The sequence below is a fragment of the Salvelinus namaycush genome, chromosome 10 (genome assembly GCF_016432855.1).
Source record: "Salvelinus namaycush isolate Seneca chromosome 10, SaNama_1.0, whole genome shotgun sequence".
NCBI classification, from domain to species: domain Eukaryota; kingdom Metazoa; phylum Chordata; class Actinopteri; order Salmoniformes; family Salmonidae; genus Salvelinus; species Salvelinus namaycush.
In genome coordinates this window covers 42,871,333-42,895,943 of record NC_052316.1, presented here as the reverse complement: position 1 = coordinate 42,895,943, position 24,611 = coordinate 42,871,333, and the positions used below count along the sequence as shown (strand labels likewise).

The 24,611-nt window shown below is 48.9% G+C and overlaps 1 protein-coding gene across 3 annotated transcripts in view; it reads left to right on the top strand.

Moving 5' to 3' along the window:
- LOC120055042 (phosphodiesterase 4D interacting protein) overlaps positions 1–24,611 on the top strand; it is an 83,201-nt gene that overhangs the window by 31,239 nt on the left and 27,351 nt on the right. For 2 of the 3 annotated variants that reach the window (XM_039002900.1, XM_039002899.1), the window contains exons 21-26: positions 610–726; positions 919–1,405; positions 3,711–3,946; positions 4,232–4,286; positions 16,700–16,953; positions 18,576–18,707. In XM_039002900.1, the coding sequence (XP_038858828.1) occupies positions 610–726; positions 919–1,405; positions 3,711–3,946; positions 4,232–4,286; positions 16,700–16,953; positions 18,576–18,707 (1,281 nt within the window). Of the gene's footprint in view, positions 1–609; positions 727–918; positions 1,406–3,710; positions 3,947–4,231; positions 4,287–16,699; positions 16,954–18,575; positions 18,708–24,203; positions 24,477–24,611 lie in introns of all 3 variants that reach the window. The other variant, XM_039002897.1, reaches the window with a different exon arrangement.

Here is a 24,611-nt window from a genome sequence, read left to right as displayed (position 1 = left end):
ACCACACATACACCCTCACCACACATACACCCTGACCACACATACACCCTCACCACACATACACCCTGACCACACATACACCCTGACCACACATACACCCTCATCACACATACAGCCTGACCACACATACACCCTCACCACACATACACCCTGACCACACATACACCCTCATCCCACATACAGCCTGACCACACATACACCCTCACCACACATACACCCTGACCACACATACACCCTCACCACACATACACCCTGACCACACATACACCCTCACCACACATACACCCTGACCACACATACACCCTCACCACACATACACCCTGACCACACATACACCCTGACCACACATACACCCTCATCACACATACAGCCTGACCACACATACACCCTCACCACACATACACCCTGACCACACATACACCCTCATCCCACATACACCCTGACCACACATACACCCTCATCACACATACACCCTGACCACACATACGGTAATATTCTACATGCAATAACTATTCTAATGTATCCCTCTCTCCTTTTCTCTCTCTCTGTCTCTCTCTCTCTCTCTCTCTGTCTCTCTCTCTGTCTCTCTCTCTGTCCCTGTCCCTGCAGCAGAGACATCAGTGCAGCAGGACAGTAAGCAGGTCCAGGTGGATCTCCAGGATATGGGTTATGAGACGTGTGGCCGCAGTGAGAACGAGGCTAACAGGGAGGAGACCAGCAGCCCAGGTACAGCAGTTACTAGTCCTCTATGTCCTTAGCACTACAAACACCTGCAGGTCATCTTTACAATCAAGTACTGTTGTACTCTGCCATACTTGAGGGGTTTTGTGAGATTAAAACAATCTGCAATGGTTTAGTAAAACCACAAGAGGGCAGCATATCAGTTGTCTAAACCACATCCCCCTCTATTCCCCTCAGAGTTTGACGATCTGGAGATGTGCACGTCTCTGGAGTGCGGCGGCTCTCGGTGGTCAGGCACTGTGCATCCTGGGAAGGCCGGCCCTCCAACATCAACCTCAGAAGCTGACAACATGACATCTCTCCAGCGATTGGTTGAGGACCTTCGCTCGCAGCTCTCCCGCTCTCAGACAGTGATCCAGAGCCTCCAGGGCCGCCTGCACTCTCTTTCCACCTCCAGCGAACTCTCCATCGGCCCCTCCATCCCCCGCAAGGTCAACTGGGGAGTCCAGTTCCAGGCCAAGCCCTCACAGAGCGGCCCAGAGGAGGACGAGGGCTGGGAGTCGTCTGGTGGTGGTCTGGGGTCCTCGCCGCGCCACCCCAAACCTGACAAGGACCTCCAGGAGCTGGTGTCCCGTGTGGGAGCCCTGGAGGACCAGCTGAGAAAGGGCAAGGAAACCCCAAGGCCCACCGAGGTGGGCAAGGCTACCAGCTGGCCTGGGCCAGAGTAAGTAGTGCCACCACCACCACACCTAGTCCACCACCACCACACCTAGTCCACCACCACCACCACACCTAGTCCACCACCACCACCACACCTAGTCCACCACCACCACCACCACCACCACCACCACACCTAGTCCACCACCACCACACCTAGTCCACCACCGACACCTAGTCCACCACCACACCTAGTCCACCACCACCACACCTAGTCCACCACCACCACCACACCTAGTCCACCACCACCACACCTAGTCCACCACCACCACCACCACCACCACCACCACCACACCTAGTCCACCACCACCACCACACCTAGTCCACCACCGACACCTAGTCCACCACCACACCTGGTACACCACCACCACCACACCTAGTCCACCACCACACCTGGTACACCACCACCACCACCACCACACCTAGTCCACCACCACACCTAGTCCACCACCACCACCACCACACCTAATCCACCACCGCCACCATGACATCTGGTCCACCACCACCACACGTAGTCCACCACCACGACACCTAGTCTACCACCACCACCACCACACCTGGTACACCACAACCACACCTAGTCCACCACAACCACCACAACCACATCTAGTTCACCACCACCACCACACCTAGTCCACCACAACCACCACAACCACACCTAGTTCACCACCACCACCACCACACCTAGTCCACCATCACCACCACACCTAGGTCACCACCACCACCACCACCACCACCACCACCACCACCACCACCACCACACCTAGTCCACCACCACAACACCTAGTCCACCACCACCACCACACATAGTCCACCATCACCACCACACCTAGTCCACCACCACCAACACGACACCTAGTCCACCACCACCATCACACCTAGTCCACCACCACCACACCTGGTCCACCACACCCACACCTAGTCCACCACCACCACCACACCTAGTCCACCACCACCACACCTGGTCCACCACAACCACACCTGGTCCACCACCACTACCACCACACCTAGTCCACCACCACCACACCTAGTCCACCACCACCACACCTGGTCCACCACCACCACCACCACACCTGGTCCACCACCATCACCACCTCCATCACCACCACCACACCTAGTTTACCATCACCACACCTAGTCCACCACCATCACCATCACAACACCTAGTCCACCATCCTCACCATCATCACCATCACCACACCTAGTCCACCACCACCACCACCACCACCACACCTAGTCCACCACCACCACCACCACCACCACCACCACACCTAGTCCACCACCACCACCACCACACCTAGTCCACCACCACCATCACCACACCTAGTCCACCACCACCACACCTAGTCCACCACAACCACCACCACCACCACCACACCTAGTCCACCACAACCACCACCACCACACCTAGTCCACCACAACCACCACCACCACCACCACCACACCTAGTCCACCACAACCACCACCACAACCACCACACCTGGTCCACCACCATCACCACCACCACCACACCTGGTCCACCACCACCATCACCACCACCACACCTAGTCCACCATCACCACCACCACACCTGGTCCACCACCACCATCACCACCACCACACCTAGTCCACCACCACCATCACCACATCTAGTCCACCACCTCCTATTGTCTCATCCTTCACCCATCTGTCTGTCTCCTATTGTCTCATCCTTCACCCATCTGTCTGTCTCCTGTTGACTCTTCCTTCACCCTCTGTCTGTCTCCTGTTGACTCATCCTTCACCCTCTGTCTGTCTCCTGTTGACTCATCCTTCACCCTCTGTCTGTCTCCTGTTGACTCATCCTTCACCCTCTGTCTGTCTCCTGTTGACTCATCCTTCACCCTCTGTCTGTCTCCTGTTGACTCATCCTTCACCCTCTGTCTGTCTCCTGTTGACTCATCCTTCACCCTCTGTCTGTCTCCTGTTGACTCATCCTTCACCCTCTGTCTGTCTCCTGTTGACTCTTCCTTCACCCTCTGTCTGTCTCCTGTTGACTCATCCTTCACCCTCTGTCTGTCTCCTGTTGACTCATCCTTCACCTTCTGTCTGTCTCCTGTTGACTCATCCTTCACCCTCTGTCTGTCTCCTGTTGACTCATCCTTCACCTTCTGTCTGTCTCCTGTTGACTCATCATTCACCCTCTGTCTGTCTCCTGTTGACTCATCCTTCACCCTCTGTCTGTCTCCTGTTGACTCATCATTCACCCTCTGTCTGTCTCCTGTTGACTCATCCTTCACCCTCTGTCTGTCTCCTGTTGACTCATCCTTCATCCTCTGTCTGTCTCTTTGTAGGAAGTTTAACACTCTGATCCAGGCCCAGGCCCGTGAGCTGTCCCACCTGCGCCAGAGGATGCGTGAGGGGCGCGGGGTGTGCCACATCTTGACCCAGCACCTGGGTGACACCACCAAGGCCTTCGAGGAGCTGCTTCGTGCCAACGACATAGACTACTACATGGGCCAGAGCTTCAGAGAACAGCTGGCACAGAGCAGCGCCCTGGCACAGAGAGTCAGCACCAAGATCAGCGGACGTGAGTGGAGAGGAGAAAACACATGACAAATGCACGATGGCACACAAATAGCACTTACTGGACACAAAAGGACACAATGACACAATGCACATATGATTACAGCTACCTAATATACTCAATCTCCAACATGTTTTAACTTTACAGCACAGACATTTGCGAACAGAATTTCTCACTTATGTCCAACAAGATTAGCATGAGTGTGTGACCTTGTATGTGTGATGGACCTGTGTGTGTACTGACCACATAGATGTAATGTCTCTCTCCTCTCTGATCCCCTCTCTTCAGGAGACCATCCCGAGATTCCTGACGACAAGACTGGCACAGAGTTGCTCGCCATACGGTACGTCTGCCAGTTTGTGTGTGTGTGCATATGTGTGTGTGTGCATATGTGTGTGTTTGCAACAGTATGGCATCAATGCAACAGTATTAAATCATTAGCAGTGTAATCTCTGTGTGTTGTGGTTGTTGACGTTGCTGTATAGCTGGACATTTTGGCAGTTGGAAAATATTGATTGTTGTCTGGGGGCCTGTGTCCTCCAGGGGGGTTATACAGTGTTTTTGTTTGTCATTCGATCAGTGATCCACACAGACGATCAATCAGTCTGATTAACTCACTGGCAGGACCAGCACGTTAGACAGGTGGCAGTGATGATCAACAGAGATGGAGATCGATCAGTTGCTCATGTCTCTACCGACGTCGGATCCAATAAACCACTGTCATCGTAGGAGTGAGAGGCAGATCTCTCCATCTCCTTCATTTCCCTCACTGTGTCTATCCACCATATTTCTCTGCTTCTCATTTTTTCGCTCACCCCCTTTAATCCTTTACCCCCTCATGCTGGTGGACATGTTTAACGTGGCTGGTTTTTATAGCGTTAGCCACATTGGCGTTAATGCTAACACGTTGAGTCAGGGCCATGCTGTATGATGTCACCAGTGCTAACCAGCCCCAAGGGGACAGTGATTGAAGAGGAGCGTTGTGATTGGATGAACCCACTGCCCTACCTCTGCCTCCCTGTGATTGCCATGGCAACAGCCTCAGATCGCCATGGGTGATTTGAGAAGGCGCCCTCTTTATCTCCTTCCCATCATGCTTCTCTCTCGCTGTGTGTGAGTGTGAGTGTGAGTGTGAGTGTGAGTGAGTGAGTGAGTGAGTGAGTGAGTGAGTGAGTGAGTGAGTGAGTGAGTGAGTGAGTGAGTGAGTGAGTGAGTGAGCGTGCGAGCGAGCGAGCATTAGCCAGTTGACCAGGGATCTGGGCATGAGGTCAGTTGTCTGTGAAGATTCAAGCTGTCCTCTGTTTGGGTTGAGACTCAGAGAAAGGGTGTGTGAGTGGGAGAGAGAGAGAGAGAAACCCCCCCACAGTGAACAGAAGCTGACAAACATTGTATTCCTGTGTCGGCTTGCATGGTCCTCTGGAGAACTGTATCTCTGAGCTGTGACATAGTCCTCATAAAGTAGGATGGTGAATAACCACTGTCCTGGATTATGGGGTCATATGTGCTGTGCAGCCAGTGGCCTGTGGGGTCAGGCTGTCACCTGGATGGCCCTGGTATCTGGGGACATCTGATTACATAGAGTTAGAGAGGCAGCCAGTTAGAGAGGCAGCCAGTTAGAGGGGCAGCCAGTTAAAGGGGCAGCCAGTTAGAGGGGCAGCCTGTTAGAGGGCGGCCAGTTAGAGGGCAGCTAGTTAGAGGGCGGCCAGTTAGAGGGCGGCCAGTTAGAGGGCGGCCAGTTAGAGGGCAGCTAGTTAGAGGGCAGCTAGTTAGAGGGCAGCTAGTTAGAGGGCAGCCAGTTAGAGGGCAGCCAGTTAGAGGGCGGCCAGTTAGAGGGCGGCCAGTTAGAGGGCGGCCAGTTAGAGGGCAGCCAGTTAGAGGGCGGCCAGTTAGAGGGCAGCCAGTTAGAAGGGCAACCCGTTAGAGGGCAGCTAGTTAGAGGGCAGCTAGTTAGAGGGCAGCTAGTTAGAGGGCAGCCAGTTAGAGGGCAGCCAGTTAGAGGGCAGCTAGTTAGAGGGCAGCCAGTTAGAGGGCAGCCAGTTAGAGGGCAGCCAGTTAGAGGGCAGCCAGTTAGAGGGCAGCCAGTTAGAAGGGCAACCCGTTAGAGGGCAGCTAGTTAGAGGGCAGCTAGTTAGAGGGCAGCTAGTTAGAAGGGCAACCCGTTAGAGGGCAGCTAGTTAGAGGGCAGCCAGTTTGAAGGGCAACCCGTTAGAGGGCAGCTAGTTAGAGGGCAGCTAGTTAGAAGGGCAACCCGTTAGAGGGCAGCTAGTTAGAGGGCAGCCAGTTAGAGGGGCAACCAGTTAGAGGGGCAGCCAGTTAGAGGGGCAGCCAGTTAGAGGGGCAACCAGTTAGAGGGGCAACCAGTTAGAGGGGCAACCAGTTAGAGAGGCAGCCAGTTAGAGGGGCGGCTAGTTGGGGGGGCGGCCAGTTAGAGGGGCAGCCAGTTAGAGGGGCAACCAGTTAGAGGGGCAACCAGTTAGAGGGGCAACCAGTTAGAGGGGCAACCAGTTAGAGGGGCGGCCAGTTAGAGGGGCGGCCAGTTGGAGGGGGGGGCCAGTTGGAGGGGGGGCCAGTTAGAGGGCCGCCAGTTAGAGGGCGGCCAGTTAGAGGGCGGCCAGTTAGAGGGCGGCTAGTTAGAGGGCGGCCAGTTAGAGGGCAGTTAGTTAGAGGGCAGCTAGTTAGAGGGCAGCCAGTTAGAGGGCAGCTAGTTAGAGGGCAGCTAGTTAGAGGGCAACCCGTTAGAGGGGCAGCCAGTTAAAGGGGCAGCCAGTTAGAGGGCAGCCAGTTAGAGGGCAGCCAGTTAGAGGGCAGCCAGTTAGAGGGCAGCCTGTTAGAGGGCAGCTAGTTAGAGGGCAGCCTGTTAGAGGGCAGCCAGTTAGAGGGCAGCCAGTTAGAGGGCGGCCAGTTAGAGGGCGGCCAGTTAGAGGGCAGCCTGTTAGAGGGCGGCTAGTTAGAGGGCAGCCTGTTAGAGGGCGGCTAGTTAGAGGGCAGCCTGTTAGAGGGCAGCCTGTTAGAGGGGCAGCCTGTTAGAGGGCGGCCAGTTAGAGGGCGGCCAGTTAGAGGGCGGCCAGTTAGAGGGCAGCCTGTTAGAGGGTCAACCAGTTAGAGGGCAGCTAGTTGGAGGGCAGCTAGTTGGAGGGGCGGCCAGTGATAGACAGGGGCAGGTGGACAGAGACTTCCGGACCAGAGCAGAACATTAGAGAACAGCAAGCTGCTAGCTAGTTCTGGTCCAGAATAATGCTGAAAATGTAGTCTTTCTCGCTCTTTGGTGATTGTTAAAAGAACAGTCTTCTTTTCCCTCATCTGAAGCAGTGGCACAGGCTGCTGAGATGTGAGATGACAATAATGTCCTTATATACTGCACTACTTTTGACCCATATATATAATGCACTGCTTAATTGTCACTATAGGGAATAGGATGTCAAATCAAATCAAATGTTATTGGTCACATACACATGGTTAGCAGATGTTAATGCGAGTGTAGTGAAATGCTTGTGCTTCTAGTTCTGACCATGCAGTAATATAACAATTTCAACAACAACTACCTTATATACACAAGTGTAAAGGAATGAATAAGAATATGTACATATAAATATATGGATGAGCGATGTCCGAACGGCATAGGCAAGATGCAGTAGATGGTATAGAGTACAGTATATACATATGAGATGAGTAATGTAGGGTACCTCACTACCCTCTGGAGAGTCTTACAGTTGTGGGCGGAGCAGTTGCCGTACCAGGCGGTGATACAGCCCGGCAGGATGCTCTCGAATGTCCATCTCTAAAAGTTTGTGAGTGTTTTTGGTGACAAGCCAAATTTCTTCAGCCTCCTGAGGTTGAAGAGGCGCTGCTGCGCCTTCTTCACAACGCTGTCTGTGTGGGTGGACCATTTCAGTTTGTCTGTGATGTGTACGCCGAGGAACTTAAAACTTTCCACCTTCTCCACTGCTGTCCCGTCGATGTGGATAGGGGGGTGTTCCCTCTGCTGTTTCCTGAAGTCCACGATCATCTCCTTTGTTTTGTTGACGTTGAGTGTGAGGTTATTTTCCTGACACCACACTCTGAGGGCCCTCATCTCCTCCCTGTAGGCCGTCTCGTCATTGTTGGTAATCAAGCCTACCACTGTAGTGTCGTCTGCAAACTTGATGATTGAGTTGGAGGCGTGCATGGCCACGCAGTCATGGGTGAACAGGGAGTACAGGAGAGAGCTGAGAACACACCCTTGTGGGTCCCCAGTGTTGAGGATCAGCGGGGTGGAGATGTTGTTACCTACCCTCACCACCTGGGGGCGGCCCATCAGAAAGTCCAGGACCCAGTTGCACAGGGCGGGGTCGAGACCCAGGGTCTCAAGCTTGATGACGAGTTTGGAGGGTACTATGGTGTTAAATGCTGAGCTGTAATCGATGAACAGCATTTTTACATAGGTATTCCTCTTGTCCAGATGGGTTAGGGCAGTGTGCAGTGTGATTGTGATTGCGTCGTCTGTGTACCTATCTGGGCGGTAAGCAAATTGGAGTGGGTCTAGGGTGTCAGGTAGGGTGGAGGTGATATGATCCTTGACTAGTCTCTCAAAGCACTTCATGATTACGGAAGTGAGTGCTACGGGGCAATAGTCATTTAGCTCAGTTACCTTAGCTTTCTTGTGAACAGGAACAATGGTGGCCCCCTTGAAGCATGTTGGAACAGCAGACTGGGATAGGGATTGATTTAATATGTCCGTAAACACACCAGCCAGCTGGTCTGTGCATGCTCTGAGGACATGGCTAGGGATGCTGTCTGGGCCGGCAGCTTTGCGAGGGTTAACACGTTTAAATGTTTTACTCACGTTGGCTACAGTGAAAGAGAGCCCACAGGTTTTGGTAGCGGGCCGTGTCAGTGGCACTGTATTATCCTCAAAGCGAACAAAGAAGTTGTTTAGTTTGTCTGGGAGCAAGACGTCGGTGTCCGCGACGGGGCTGGTTTTCTTTTTGTAATCCGTGATTGACTGTAGACCCTTCCACATACGTCTCGTGTCTGAGTCGTTGAATTGCGACTCTACTTTGTCTCTATACTGACGCTTAGCTTGTTTGATTGCCTTGCGGAGGGAATAGCTACACAGTTTGTATTCGGTCATGTTTCTGGACGCCTTACCATGATTAAAAGTAGTGGTTTGCGATTTCAGTTTTGCACGAATGCTGCCATCAATCCACGGTTTCTGGTTGGGGAAGGTTTTAATAGTCACAGTGGGTACAACATCACCGATGCACTTGCTAATAAACTCGCTCACCGAATCAGCATATACATCAATGTTGTTGTTCGATGCCATCCGGAACATATCCCAGTTCACGTGATCGAAGCAATCTTGAAGCCTGGAATCAGATTGGTCGGACCAGCGTTGTACAGACCTGAGCACGGGTGCTTCCTGTTTTAGTTTCTGTCTGTAGGCTGGGAGCAACAAAATGGAGTTGTGGTCAGATTTGCCGAAAGGAGGGCCGGGGAGGGCTTTGTATGCGTCGCAGAAGTTAGAATAGAAATGATCCAGAATTTTGCCAGCCCGGGTCGCGCATTCGATATGCTGATAAAATTTAGGGAGCCTTGTTTTCAGAGTAGCCTTGTTAAAATCCCCAGCTACAATAAATGGAACCTTAGGATGTGTGGTTTCCAGTTTCAATAGAGTCCAATGAAGTTCTTTCAGGGCCGTCGAGGTGTCTGCTTGGGGGCAATATACACAACTGTGATTATAATTGTAGAGAATTCTCTTGGTAGATAATGCGCCGGCATTTGATTGTAAGGAATTCTAGGTCAGGTGAACAAAAGGACTTGAGTTCCTGTATGTTGTTATGATCACACCACGACTCGTTAATCATAAAGCATACACCCCTGCCCTTCTTCTTACCAGAGAGATGTTTGTTTCTGTCGGCGCGATGCGTGAAGAAACCAGGTGGCTGTACTGACTCTGATAACGTATCTCGAGTGAGCCATGTTTCCGTGAAACAGAGAATGTTACAATCTCTGATGTCTCTCTGGAAGGCAACCCTTGCACAAATTTCATCTACCTTGTTGTCAAGAGACTGAACATTGGCGAGTAGTATACTCGGGAGCGGTGGGCGATGTGCCCGTCTATGGAGCCTGACCAGAAGACCGCTCCCTCTGCCCCTTCTGCGGGCCGTTGTTTTGGGTCGCCTGCTGGGATCCGATCCATTGTCCTGGATGGTGGTCCAAACAGAGGATCTGCTTCGGGAAAGTCGTATTCCTGGTTGTACTGTTGGTAAGTTGACGTTGCTCTTATATCCAATAGTTCCTCCCGGCTGTATGTAATAAGACTAAAGATTTCCTGGGGTAACAATGTAAGAAATAATACATAAAAAAATTAAATACTGCATAGTTTCCTAAGAACGCGAAGCGAAGCGGCCATCTCTGTCAGCGCCATGGTTTTATGTTATTTCATGTCATGACAGACAGGCCACCCCACAGACCACAGCATCTGAGTCAGCATAGAAAGCAACCTCTGTGCCATGCCAGGGTGTTGGGGCGATATACACTAAACACACAGTAGCCGGAACTGTGGCCCAGCTTTCTTTTCTTTCTTCTTCTTCTCTCATTTGAAGCAAAAATGGGGACATTGTGATTTGGAGGACACTTTCCCCTAGAGTTGTTGTTTCCTTACAGGGTTGAGAGCAGGGCCCGGCATTGCATTGTGGGTAATTAGAGATGCCTCTCCCTCTCTCATGAAAGAGAGAGATAGACAGAGCTGCAGTATGCTGTACAGCTGGCTAACCAGATACGGAGGAATTAAATGTGTTTTAGTGCCAGTCGACGGAGGACTTAAATGTGGTTTAGTGCCAGTCGACGGAGGACTTAAATGTGTTTTAGTGCCAGTCGACGGAGGACTTAAATGTGTTTTAGTGCCAGTCGACGGAGGACTTAAATGTGGTTTAGTGCCAGTCGACGGAGGACTTAAATGTGGTTTAGTGCCAGTCGACGGAGGAATTAAATGTGTTTTAGTGCCAGTCGACGGAGGACTTAAATGTGGTTTAGTGCCAGTCGACGGAGGACTTAAATGTGGTTTAGTGCCAGTCGACGGAGGACTCAAATGTTTTTTAGTGCCAGTCGACGGAGGAATTAAATGTGTTTTAGTGCCAGTCGACGGAGGAATTAAATGTGTTTTAGTGCCAGTCGACGGAGGAATTAAATGTGTTTTAGTGCCAGTCGACGGAGGACTCAAATGTGTTTTAGTGCCAGTCGACGGAGGAATTAAATGTGTTTTAGTGCCAGTCGACGGAGGAATTAAATGTGTTTTAGTGCCAGTCAACGGAGGACTTAAATGTGTTTTAGTGCCAGTCGACGGAGGAATTAAATGTGTTTTAGTGCCAGTCGACGGAGGAATTAAATGTGTTTTAGTGCCAGTCGACGGAGGAATTAAATGTGTTTTAGTGCCAGTCGACGGAGGAATTAAATGTGTTTTAGTGCCAGTCGACGGAGGAATTAAATGTGTTTTAGTGCCAGTCGACGGAGGACTTAAATGTGTTTTAGTGCCAGTCGACGGAGGAATTAAATGTGTTTTAGTGCCAGTCGACGGAGGAATTAAATGTGTTTTAGTGCCAGTCGACGGAGGAATTAAATGTGGTTTAGTGCCAGTCGACGGAGGACTTAAATGTGTTTTAGTGCCAGTCGACGGAGGAATTAAATGTGTTTTAGTGCCAGTCGACGGAGGAATTAAATGTGTTTTAGTGCCAGTCGACGGAGGACTTAAATGTGGTTTAGTGCCAGTCGACGGAGGACCTAAATGTGGTTTAGTGCCAGTCGACGGAGGACTTAAATGTGGTTTAGTGCCAGTCGACGGAGGACTTAAATGTGTTTTAGTGCCAGTCGACGGAGGACTTAAATGTGGTTTAGTGCCAGTCGACGGAGGACTTAAATGTGGTTTAGTGCCAGTCGACGGAGGAATTAAATGTGTTTTAGTGCCAGTCGACGGAGGACTTAAATGTGGTTTAGTGCCAGTCGACGGAGGACTCAAATGTGTTTTAGTGCCAGTCGACGGAGGACTTAAATGTGGTTTAGTGCCAGTCGACGGAGGACTCAAATGTGTTTTAGTGCCAGTCGACGGAGGACTTAAATGTGGTTTAGTGCCAGTCGACGGAGGGCTCAAATGTGTTTTAGTGCCAGTCGACGGAGGAATTAAATGTGTTTTAGTGCCAGTCGACGGAGGACTTAAATGTGGTTTAGTGCCAGTCGACGGAGGACTTAAATGTGGTTTAGTGCCAGTCGACGGAGGACTTAAATGTGGTTTAGTGCCAGTCGACGGAGGACTCAAATGTGTTTTAGTGCCAGTCGACGGAGGACTCAAATGTGTTTTAGTGCCAGTCGACGGAGGACTCAAATGTGGTTTAGTGCCAGTCGACGGAGGACTTAAATGTGGTTTAGTGCCAGTCGACGGAGGACTCAAATGTGTTTTAGTGCCAGTCGACGGAGGACTTAAATGTGGTTTAGTGCCAGTCGACGGAGGACTCAAATGTGTTTTAGTGCCAGTCGACGGAGGACTTAAATGTGGTTTAGTGCCAGTCGACGGAGGACTTAAATGTGGTTTAGTGCCAGTCGACGGAGGACTTAAATGTGGTTTAGTGCCAGTCGACGGAGGACTTAAATGTGTTTTAGTGCCAGTCGACGGAGGACTTAAATGTGGTTTAGTGCCAGTCGACTCATTTAGGACGAGCCTGTAATTGAGTGAGAAAAAAGAGGGGATTTGTATTGGTTTGATTCCCTTGTGCGTGTGTGTGCGTGTGCGTGAGGGTATTAGAGTGTGGGTTGGTTCTTCTATCTTTGTGGGGACCTAAAATTCTCCCTCATGGGGACATGTCCCACATCCCCATGAGGACAAAGGCTATTATAAGCTTAGGGGTTAGGTTAGAATTAGAGTTACGGTAAGGGTAGGGATTAGTGGTTAGGGTTATGGGTTACGGTTAGGGTTAAGGTTAGATTTAGGGTTAAGGTTTAGGGTTAGAGAAAATAGGACTTTGATTGGAAATCAATTTTAGGTCCCCACTAGGATAGAAGAACAAAACGTGTGTGTGTGTGATGTAACATGGCTCAGGCTCTTGCTGCAGTGCTGGATTCAGAGCAGGGTGTTGACACGGGCACTAATCAGGTTAAGTTATTAAGACCTCATGGTACAGTGAACTGGGTCAGGAGCAGTTCAAGCTACAGAGAGATAGAGAGAGAGACGGGGAGAGAGAGAGACAGGGAGAGAGAGAGACAGGGAGAGAGAGAGGTGGGTGGGAGAGAGAGAGAGAGGCAGGGGGAGAGAAAGAGAGGCGGGGGAGAGAGAGAGAGGCGGGTGGGAGAGAGAGAGAGAGGCAGGGGAGAGAGAGAGGCGGGGGAGAGAGAGAGGCGGGGGGGAGAGAGAGACAGGGAGAGAGAGAGAGGTGGGTGGGAGAGAGAGAGGCGGGGGGAGAGAGAGAGGCGGGGAGGAGAGAGGCAGGGGGAAAGAGAGCCAGGGGAGAGAGTTGGAGAGAGAGAGACACAGAGAGAGAAAGGGAGAGCGAGAGAGAGGGAGAGTGAGACAGAGAAAGAGAGAGATGGAGAGAAAGAGAGTGAATCAGAGAGCGGGAGCAAGAGAAGAGCAAAGCCTTGTATAGAGCACCATCCAGCTCAGTCTAAGTATTCTGTAAAACTACAGGAGTGCTACGGAGAATCAGGGCTCTGATATGTACAATGGTGGATTCTCTGAACCCTGGGACTTTTTGAAAGGGGATGCATTGACTACAGTACCTGGAATTCTACTTTGGATCTTAATCTTGTGTTTTTTTGTGGATTTTAGAGACATTTTGTGTTCCTTTTTTGACGTGCGCTACCTCTTCAAAAATCCTGTTAGTTTAAATAAAATGTAACAAGAATTGTTTTTTTGAGAAACAGATTCACATTCCAGGACCTGCAGACAGAGTGGTCCACAGAACATTTAACAAAGGGTCGAATGGGGCCATGTTTTTGGGCCAGCGCTGCAGTGTGAGTTATAAAACACACAGAAGGCTGACTAGGGTTATCTGACTCTTTATGTTTGACCATTCAGCCTCTCGGTCACTGAGCTTCTCTCTCCTCTGACTACAGTGGGTTCCTAGTGCAGCCCCTAGGCCTGGATACACCCGCCTAACATCCCGCTCCTATCTCTCCTTCCCTGGGAGAGAAACACCACTGTCTCCGGTCGCTCCGTGTTGTGTTTGGCTGCTGGTGGGAAAAGAGGGAAGAAACAGAAGCTCCCTCTTCCTTCCCGAGGTCCAGCAAAAGTTTTTGGAAGCTTGGATTTGAAAACAAAAGTGAAGGAGGGAACTATTTGAGACACAGACAGGAAGAGAGAGACAGACAGGAAGAGAGAGACAGACAGGAAGAGAGAGAGAGAGATAGATAGGAAGAGAGACAGTGCTACTACTTTCCTCAGGCAGTGTGAGACTGAGTCACAGCGCAGTGAATTACTCTCCTCCTGCTGTACCAGCCCACCAGCAAACAGTAACACTACCAGTGGTTCTTTACAGCAGAGACAGAGGAAATGCATTGGAAAGACCACTTGGTTAAAGAGAAGGGAAACGCCACCTGAACTAAATTACTGCACAGCAGATTTGGGATTTCTGGGACCTTGTTGGGCTTGTCTGTACTGGACCAAACTGGCCTGGGTCAGAATCTGCTTAGGAGACCACGCTAGTCACAGTCACAGCGGCTGCTGTGGATACAGTGAGCACGTCTCTGTCTCTGGGCCTAATCTGGGGATTTACATAGCTTTTCACCTGATTGCTCATGACCAGTCCTCCCTACCTCCATCATGGTTTCTGGCACATTCCCCTTCCCATGACCTACCTACCACTCCGGGGATCACGACCTCATCATTAAGCGAATGAGCACTGCCTGGTTACCATAGAGACCCAGTTGAGAGGCGTTGCCACGGCGACGACCCCCCACAACGAGGACGAGGACAACAACTGTCTCCCTGGTGTGAAGGAGGAGGAGCAGGAGGAACGGGAGCAGCAGAAAGGCCAGGATGGAGGCTCTCTAGCCCAGGGAGGAGGGCCTTTGGTGGGGAAGACTGGCCAGGCGAGCAGTGGGCCCAGGCCAATGGCTCCTCTGTGGAAGGCCATGCTGTCTAAAAGCAGCCCTCTGTACAGAGACTCTCTGTTCTCTTTCTCTCTGTGGGAGAGCAGGGCCCAGGAGAGAGAACTGGCCCTGTATAGAAAACACACTGACAGAGAGAGAAAGGCCCTGCACAGGCAGATGGAAAAGTAAGACAGAAAGAAGCATACATTTATTTTTCTAGTAACATGAGAGTGATAGTAATCAGAGTGATAGTAATCAGAGTGATAGTAATCAGAGTGATACTAATCAGAGTGATAGTAATCAGAGTGATAGTAATCAGAGTGATACTAATCAGAGTGATAGTAATCAGAGTGATAGTAATCAGAGTGATACTAATCAGAGTGATAGTAATCAGAGTGATAGTAATCAGAGTGATAGTTATCAGAGTGATAGTAATCAGAGTGATAGTAATCAGAGTGATACTAATCAGAGTGATAGTAATCAGAGTGATACTAATCAGAGTGATAGTAATCAGAGTGATACTAATCAGAGTGATAGTAATCAGAGTGATAGTAATCAGAGTGATAGTAATCAGAGTGATAGTAATCAGAGTGATAGTAATCAGAGTGATAGTTATCAGAGTGATAGTAATCAGAGTGATAGTAATCAGAGTGATAGTAATCCGAGTGATACTAATCCGAGTGATAGTAATCGGAGTGATAGTAATCGGAGTGATAGTTATCAGAGTGATAGTTATCAGAGTGATAGTAATCCGAGTGATACTAATCCGAGTGATAGTAATCGGAGTGATAGTAATCGGAGTGATAGTTATCAGAGTGATAGTTATCAGAGTGATAGTAATCGCTAACTGTGTATTATACAGTAAGTCCTTCAGAAGAGAAGGCAATGTGTGTGTGTGTGTGTGTGTGTGTGTGTGTGTGTGTGTGTGTGTGTGTGTGTGTGTGTGTGTGTGTGTGTGTGTGTGTGTGTGTGTGTGTGTGTGTGTGTGTGTGTGTGTGTGGAGGGATCAGGTTTGGATTGGTGAGTCGACCTTCACCCAGGGTGCTGCTATCAATTAATTAATTCAGCTGAGGGGGAACAGGATGTGTGTGTGTGTGCGTGTGTGTGTGTTTATCACATTCTGCTTGTTACGATTACATGTATGCATCCAAACTTACCGTATATGATCTTGAGTGAGTTGCCAGTGGTTACCTACTGTCTGTGTATATGTGTTGATCTCTGCCTGTCTGTGTCTCTGTGTCTATGTTGATCTCTGCCTGTCTGTGTGTCTGTGTTGATCTCTGCCTGTCTGTGTTGATCCCTGCCTGTCTGTGTCTCTGTGTCTATGTTGATCTCTGCCTGTCTGTGTCTCTGTGTCTGTGCTGATCTCTGCCTGTCTGTGTCTCTGTGTCTTTGTCAATCCCTGCACTGTGTCTGTGGGCAGTAAGCAGCTTCAGGAAGGATCAGATCAGATCACCAAGCCTCTTTCTCTGTCTGTAGAGAACAGGACAGCTAATAGCTTAATCATTCTTTGTTTTCTACATCTGTTAGCACTCTCTGGTGGTGTCACAATGCAGACACTGCCCACTGTACATCTAGACATCTCTGCTATTGAAAAGCCTGTTTTGTCCCGATTGTCCTTCTGTCACTAGAGAGCAGGAGTATTGTTATTATGTGGGCAAGGACAAGATCACTGAGGGTCTCCTCTTTGTTTGTGTACAGGCTGAGTAAGGAGCTCCAACAGAAGGATAACGTGATCGATTCTCTCCGCGCCAAACTCACCCAGCATCAACCTCGTTCTGACACACCATGCAGTAGCCACGCCCTCTCTGACACCACCGACCAATCAGACCAGATCTCCTTTGTGTCCGATGAGCAGGGCTCCACCAATGAGGATCTGGAGCCGTGCTCAGACATTGACGCGGCCAGTGAGTATGGCCAGGAGGCCAGACATGCCTCCACTAGAGCCAGTACAGGTAAATGTGACCCACCACCTGGATTTGGTCCTATGTATGTAGCAAGATCTGAAATTGTGTTTTTTATAAAAATAGAGACTCAGAGCTAGAAAATGGTATATCATACACTGCAGTTGAGGAACAATAGGCAAGGAATTCTGCTTTGAAAGTTGATAAACTTGTAACCCCACTTTTGAGAAAATGACCCTTGAATGTTTTGGTACACCTACTGGAGAGCTCTTCTTTGTCTACACCAATTCAGCATCGTTCACACCCTCTTAAGCCTCAGCCCCACCCATCTCTTTAAGGATTCACATGTGAGGCCATGTGCTAAACAGAGTGAGTAGTGTAGTAAACAACCAACGATTTCAAGACTAAAAGTGGTAAAAGTAGTAGCCTACCATAAGGAAAAACTCCAGGTAAAAATAAACTTTATCTAGTCCTTGGCCTTTATCCTAGTCTGACTTTGGTGCAGGTCTTATTGTTATTCACATTACCGTCTCTGGTAAACACACACTATATCAAACAAAATCTAAGTTTATTTGTCACATCCACAGGATACAGAAGGTGTAAACGGTACAGTGAAATGGTTACTTGCATATTTGCATAGTAGCAATATCAAAAACAGAAAGAGTCCAGATAAATATTAGATGATGCTTACCCAGACACTATGAGAAAAGTAGCACAACTGTTGTAGTTCTCGATGCTAACGTTATACAGTTGAAGTCGGAAGTTTACATGCACTTAGGTTGGAGTCATTCAAATGTCTTGTTAACAAACTATAGTTTTGGCAAGTCGGTTAGGACATCTACTTTGTGCATGACACAAGTAATTTTTCCAACAATTGTTATTTCACTTATAATTCACTGTATCACAATTCCAGTGGGTCAGAAGTTTACATACACTAAATTGACTGTGCCTTTAAACAGCTTGCAAAATGACAGAAAATTATGTCATGGCTTTAGAAGCTTCTGATGGGCTAATTGACATCATTTGAGTCAATTGGAGGTGTACCTGTGGATGTATTTCAAGGCCTACCTTCAAACTCAGTGCCTCTTTGCTTGACATCATGGGAAAATGAAAAGAAATCAGCCAAGACCTCAGAAAAATAATTGTAGACCTCCACAAGTCTGGTTCATCCTTGGGAGCAATTTCCAAACGCCTGAATGTACCACGTTCATCTGTACAAATAATAGTATGCAAATATACATGGCAGACCAATCCAGACTGTTCTCCTGGCATGTCGAGCCCATCCAAACCGACTAGGCTTATAATTGAACAATTGTATTGGTATTTACAGATGGAATACACGTTTGTTATTAAGGCACATTAAAGTTCACATGTTCCTGACGTCATTTCTATTCAAAAACACATGTTGATTAAAAAAAATATATGTTTAAATGCCTCTCCTGTGAAGTAGTGACGTGCGACAGATGCCTAGCTTCCTGAAACGGGACACACACACACACACACACACACACACACACACACACACACACACACACACACACACACACACACACACACACACACACACACACACACACACACACACACACACACACACACACACTTGTAATGCATGACCAACAGTTCACACCTCATCTGTAATTTTATCATTCCTCATCTCTCTTTTATTTCAGATTCTCACTGTAACAGTGTCCCCATGTCACGCCACCCCTCCATCCCTCCTTCCACCAGTTCATCTCACGGACACCAGTCCTCCATCAGCTGTCCCAGCCTGCAGCGGTCAGCGGACACACAGACACAGACAGGTAGGCAGACAGACAGGGAGAGGGGGGAGGAGTGGAAGTGACTGCCTTATTCAACACATTGTTGCTAAAGTCAGTTTCGCTGTATCCCCAAACTGTACTTGTCATATCATGTCCAGACATTGAAGTGTTTTCTTCCCTCATACCATCATTCCCTCTTCTCATACCTCTTTCTGTACCCCTGTCCTCTCTTCTTCGCATACCTCTTTCTGTACCCCTGTCCTCTCTTCTTCTCATACCTCTTTCTGTACCCCTGTCCTCTCTTCTTCTCTCTGTCCTCTCTTCTTCTCTCTGTCCTCTGTTCTTCTCTATGTCCTCTGTTCTTCTCTGTCCTCTCTTCTTCTCTCTGTCCTCTCTTCTTCTCTCTGTCCTCTCTTCTTCTCTCTGTCCTCTGTTCTTCTCTCTGTCCTCTGTTCTTCTCTATGTCCTCTGTTCTTCTCTGTCCTCTCTTCTTCTCTCTGTCCTCTCTTCTTCTCTCTGTCCTCTCTTCTTCTCTGTCCTCTCTTCTCTCTGTCCTCTCTTCTTCTCTGTCCTCTCTTCTTCTCTCTGTCCTCTCTTCTTCTCTCTGTCCTCTCTTCTTCTCTCTGTCCTCTCTTCTTCTCTCTGTCCTCTCTTCTCTCTGTCCTATGTTCTTCTCTATGTCCTCTGTTCTTCTCTGTCCTCTCTTCTTCTCTCTGTCCTCTCTTCTTCTCTCTGTCCTCTCTTCTCCCTGTCCTCTCTTCTTCTCTATGTCCTCTCTTCTTCTCTATGTCCTCTGTTCTTCTCTATGTCCTCTGTTCTTCTCTGTCCTCTCTTCTTCTCTCTGTCCTCTCTTCTTCTCTGTCCTCTCTTCTCTCTGTCCTCTCTTCTTCTCTCTGTCCTCTCTTCTTCTCTGTCCTCTCTTCTCCCTGTCCTCTCTTCTTCTCTCTGTCCTCTCTTCTTCTCTGTCCTCTCTTCTCCCTGTCCTCTCTTCTTCTCTCTGTCCTCTGTTCTTCTCTATGTCCTCTCTTCTTCTCTCTGTTCTCTCTTCTTCTCTGTTCTCTCTTCTTCTCTGTCCTCTGTTCTTCTCTATGTCCTCTCTTCTCTCTGTCCTCTCTTCTTCTCTCTGTCCTCTCTTCTTCTCTCTCTCCTCTCTTCTTCTCTCTTCCTCCTCTCTTCTTATCTCTCCTCTCTTCTTCTCTCTCTCTCTTCTTCTCTCTCTCCTCTCTTCTTCTCTCTTCCTCCTCTCTTCTTCTCTCTCCTCTCTTCTTCTCTATGTCCTCTCTTCTTCTCTCTGTCCTCTCTTCTTCTCTCTGTCCTCTCTTCTTCTCTCTGTCCTCTCTTCTTCTCTATGTCCTCTCTTCTTCTCTCTGTCCTCTCTTCTTCTCTCTGTCCTCTCTTCTTCTCTCTGTCCTCTCTTCTTCTCTGTCCTCTGTTCTTCTCTCTGTCCTCTCTTCTTCTCTGTCCTCTCTTCTTCTCTCTGTCCTCTCTTCTTCTCTCTGTCCTCTCTTCTTCTCTCTGTCCTCTCTTCTTCTCTGTCCTCTGTTCTTCTCTCTGTCCTCTCTTCTTCTCTGTCCTCTCTTCTTCTCTCTGTCCTCTCTTCTTCTCTGTCCTCTTTTCTTCTCTCTGTCCTCTCTTCTTCTCTGTCCTCTCTTCTTCTCTCTGTCCTCTCTTCTTCTCTCTGTCCTCTCTTCTTCTCTCTGTCCTCTCTTCTTCTCTGTCCTCTGTTCTTCTCTCTGTCCTCTCTTCTTCTCTGTCCTCTCTTCTTCTCTCTGTCATCTCTTCTTCTCTGTCCTCTGTTCTTCTCTCTGTCCTCTCTTCTTCTCTGTCCTCTCTTCTTCTCTCTGTCCTCTCTTCTTCTCTGTCCTCTTTTCTTCTCTCTGTCCTCTCTTCTTCTCTGTCCTCTCTTCTTCTCTCTGTCCTCTCTTCTTCTCTGTCCTCTCTTCTTCTCTCTGTCCTCTCTTCTTCTCTGTCCTCTGTTCTTCTCTCTGTCCTCTCTTCTTCTCTGTCCTCTCTTCTTCTCTCTGTCCTCTCTTCTTCTCTCTGTCCTCTCTTCTTCTCTCTGTCCTCTCTTCTTCTCTGTCCTCTCTTCTTCGCTCTGTCCTCTCTTCTTCTCTCTGTCCTCTCTTCTTCTCTCTGTCCTCTCTTCTTCTCTGTCCTCTCTTCTTCTCTCTGTCCTCTCTTCTTCTCTGTCCTCTCTTCTTCTCTGTCCTCTCTTCTTCTCTCTGTCCTCTCTTCTTCTCTCTGTCCTCTCTTCTTCTCTCTGTCCTCTCTTCTTCTCTCTGTCCTCTCTTCTTCTCTGTCCTCTTTTCTTCTCTCTGTCCTCTCTTCTTCTCTGTCCTCTTTTCTTCTCTCTGTCCTCTCTTCTTCTCTGTCCTCTTTTCTTCTCTCTGTCCTCTCTTCTTCTCTGTCCTCTTTTCTTCTCTCTGTCCTCTCTTCTTCTCTGTCCTCTCTTCTTCTCTCTGTCCTCTCTTCTTCTCTCTGTCCTCTCTTCTTCTCTCTGTCCTCTCTTCTTCTCTCTGTCCTCTCTTCTTCTCTGTCCTCTGTTCTTCTCTCTGTCCTCTCTTCTTCTCTGTCCTCTCTTCTTCTCTCTGTCCTCTCTTCTTCTCTCTGTCCTCTCTTCTTCTCTATGTCCTCTCTTCTTCTCTCTGTCCTCTCTTCTTCTCTGTCCTCTTTTCTTCTCTCTGTCCTCTCTTCTTCTCTGTCCTCTCTTCTTCTCTGTCCTCTGTTCTTCTCTCTGTCCTCTCTTCTTCTCTGTCCTCTCTTCTTCTCTCTGTCCTCTCTTCTTCTCTGTCCTCTTTTCTTCTCTCTGTCCTCTCTTCTTCTCTCTGTCCTCTCTTCTTCTCTCTGTCCTCTCTTCTTCTCTGTCCTCTTTTCTTCTCTCTGTCCTCTCTTCTTCTCTCTGTCCTCTCTTCTTCTCTCTGTCCTCTCTTCTTCTCTCTGTCCTCTCTTCTTCTCTATGTCCTCTCTTCTTCTCTCTGTCCTCTCTTCTTCTCTCTGTCCTCTCTTCTTCTCTATGTCCTCTCTTCTTCTCTCTGTCCTCTCTTCTTCTCTCTGTCCTCTCTTCTTCTCTCTGTCCTCTCTTCTTCTCTGTCCTCTCTTCTTCTCTCTGTCCTCTCTTCTTCTCTGTCCTCTTTTCTTCTCTCTGTCCTCTCTTCTTCTCTCTGTCCTCTCTTCTTCTCTATGTCCTCTCTTCTTCTCTCTGTCCTCTCTTCTTCTCTCTGTCCTCTCTTCTTCTCTGTCCTCTCTTCTTCTCTCTGTCCTCTCTTCTTCTCTGTCCTCTTTTCTTCTCTCTGTCCTCTCTTCTTCTCTCTGTCCTCTCTTCTTCTCTCTGTCCTCTCTTCTTCTCTCTGTCCTCTCTTCTTCTCTATGTCCTCTCTTCTTCTCTCTGTCCTCTCTTCTTCTCTGTCCTCTCTTCTTCTCTCTGTCCTCTCTTCTTCTCTCTGTCCTCTCTTCTTCTCTCTGTCCTCTCTTCTTCTCTCTGTCCTCTCTTCTTCTCTATGTCCTCTCTTCTTCTCTGTCCTCTCTTCTTCTCTCTGTCCTCTCTTCTTCTCTGTCCTCTCTTCTTCTTCTCTGTCCTCTTTTCTTCTCTCTGTCCTCTCTTCTTCTCTCTGTCCTCTCTTCTTCTCTCTGTCCTCTCTTCTTCTCTATGTCCTCTCTTCTTCTCTCTGTCCTCTCTTCTTCTCTCTGTCCTCTCTTCTTCTCTGTCCTCTGTTCTTCTCTCTGTCCTCTCTTCTTCTCTCTGTCCTCTCTTCTTCTCTGTCCTCTGTTCTTCTCTCTGTCCTCTCTTCTTCTCTCTGTCCTCTCTTCTTCTCTCTGTCCTCTCTTCTTCTCTCTGTCCTCTCTTCTTCTCTATGTCCTCTCTTCTTCTCTCTGTCCTCTCTTCTTCTCTCTGTCCTCTCTTCTTCTCTCTGTCCTCTCTTCTTCTCTGTCCTCTCTTCTTCTCTCTGTCCTCTCTTCTTCTCTCTGTCCTCTCTTCTTCTCTCTGTCCTCTCTTCTTCTCTCTGTCCTCTCTTCCTCTCTCTGTCCTCTCTTCTTCTCTGTCCTCTCTTCTTCTCTCTGTCCTCTCTTCTTCTCTGTCCTCTCTTCTTCTCTCTGTCCTCTCTTCTTCTCTGTCCTCTTTTCTTCTCTCTGTCCTCTCTTCTTCTCTGTCCTCTTTTCTTCTCTCTGTCCTCTCTTCTTCTCTGTCCTCTTTTCTTCTCTCTGTCCTCTCTTCTTCTCTGTCCTCTTTTCTTCTCTCTGTCCTCTCTTCTTCTCTCTGTCCTCTCTTCTTCTCTCTGTCCTCTCTTCTTCTCTGTCCTCTTTTCTTCTCTCTGTCCTCTCTTCTTCTCTGTCCTCTTTTCTTCTCTCTGTCCTCTCTTCTTCTCTGTCCTCTTTTCTTCTCTCTGTCCTCTCTTCTTCTCTGTCCTCTTTTCTTCTCTCTGTCCTCTCTTCTTCTCTGTCCTCTCTTCTTCTCTCTGTCCTCTCTTCTTCTCTCTGTCCTCTCTTCTTCTCTCTGTCCTCTCTTCTTCTCTCTGTCCTCTCTTCTTCTCTCTGTCCTCTCTTCTTCTCTCTGTCCTCTCTTCTTCTCTGTCCTCTCTTCTTCTCTCTGTCCTCTCTTCTTCTCTGTCCTCTTTTCTTCTCTCTGTCCTCTCTTCTTCTCTGTCCTCTTTTCTTCTCTCTGTCCTCTCTTCTTCTCTCTGTCCTCTCTTCTTCTCTGTCCTCTCTTCTTCTCTGTCCTCTTTTCTTCTCTCTGTCCTCTCTTCTTCTCTGTCCTCTTTTCTTCTCTCTGTCCTCTCTTCTTCTCTGTCCTCTTTTCTTCTCTCTGTCCTCTCTTCTTCTCTGTCCTCTTTTCTTCTCTCTGTCCTCTCTTCTTCTCTCTGTCCTCTCTTCTTCTCTCTGTCCTCTCTTCTTCTCTGTCCTCTCTTCTTCTCTCTGTCCTCTCTTCTTCTCTGTCCTCTCTTCTTCTCTCTGTCCTCTCTTCTTCTCTGTCCTCTCTTCTTCTCTCTGTCCTCTCTTCTTCTCTGTCCTCTTTTCTTCTCTCTGTCCTCTTTTCTTCTCTCTGTCCTCTCTTCTTCTCTATGTCCTCTCTTCTTCTCTGTCCTCTTTTCTTCTCTCTGTCCTCTCTTCTTCTCTCTGTCCTCTCTTCTTCTCTATGTCCTCTCTTCTTCTCTGTCCTCTCTTCTTCTCTATGTCCTCTCTTCTTCTCTGTCCTCTTTTCTTCTCTCTGTCCTCTCTTCTTCTCTCTGTCCTCTCTTCTTCTCTATGTCCTCTCTTCTTCTCTGTCCTCTTTTCTTCTCTCTGTCCTCTCTTCTTCTCTCTGTCCTCTCTTCTTCTCTCTGTCCTCTCTTCTTCTCTGTCCTCTCTTCTTCTTCTCTCTGTCCTCTCTTCTTCTCTCTGTCCTCTCTTCTTCTCTCTGTCCTCTCTTCTTTTCTCTGTCCTCTCTTCTTCTCTCTGTCCTCTCTTCTTCTCTGTCCTCTCTTCTTCTCTCTGTCCTCTCTTCTTATCTCTGTCCTCTCCTTTCTCTCTGTCCTCATATGTATTTCTCCTCTGTACCTCCAGACCTCTACAGTGGACCAGTGTCCAGTTCTCTCCCCACCCATCCCCATCCCCAGTCCCAGCCCCAGTCCCAGCCCCAGTCCCAGCCCCAGTCCCAGCCCCAGTCCCATCCCCGCTACCACTCCGACCTCTCCTCTCAGAGAGTCCCCTTGTCCTTCAACCTCCAAACTGCAACCCTGCGACCCCGTTACCATGGAAGCAGGCCTGGGGCCTTCTCCCTGGCAGAGGTTCACCAGGAGCTGCAGATGTTACAGAGACAGCTGGGAGAAACTGAGCGTGCGTCACTCTGCACCCGTGTGTTTGTAGCATGGAGTGGTTAAATTTGTCTCTCTTTAAACACATCATGTAATTAGATGAGGTTATACACTCTAAAATGGACCCTATTTTAGTAATAGTGTAATTTGGCATGGG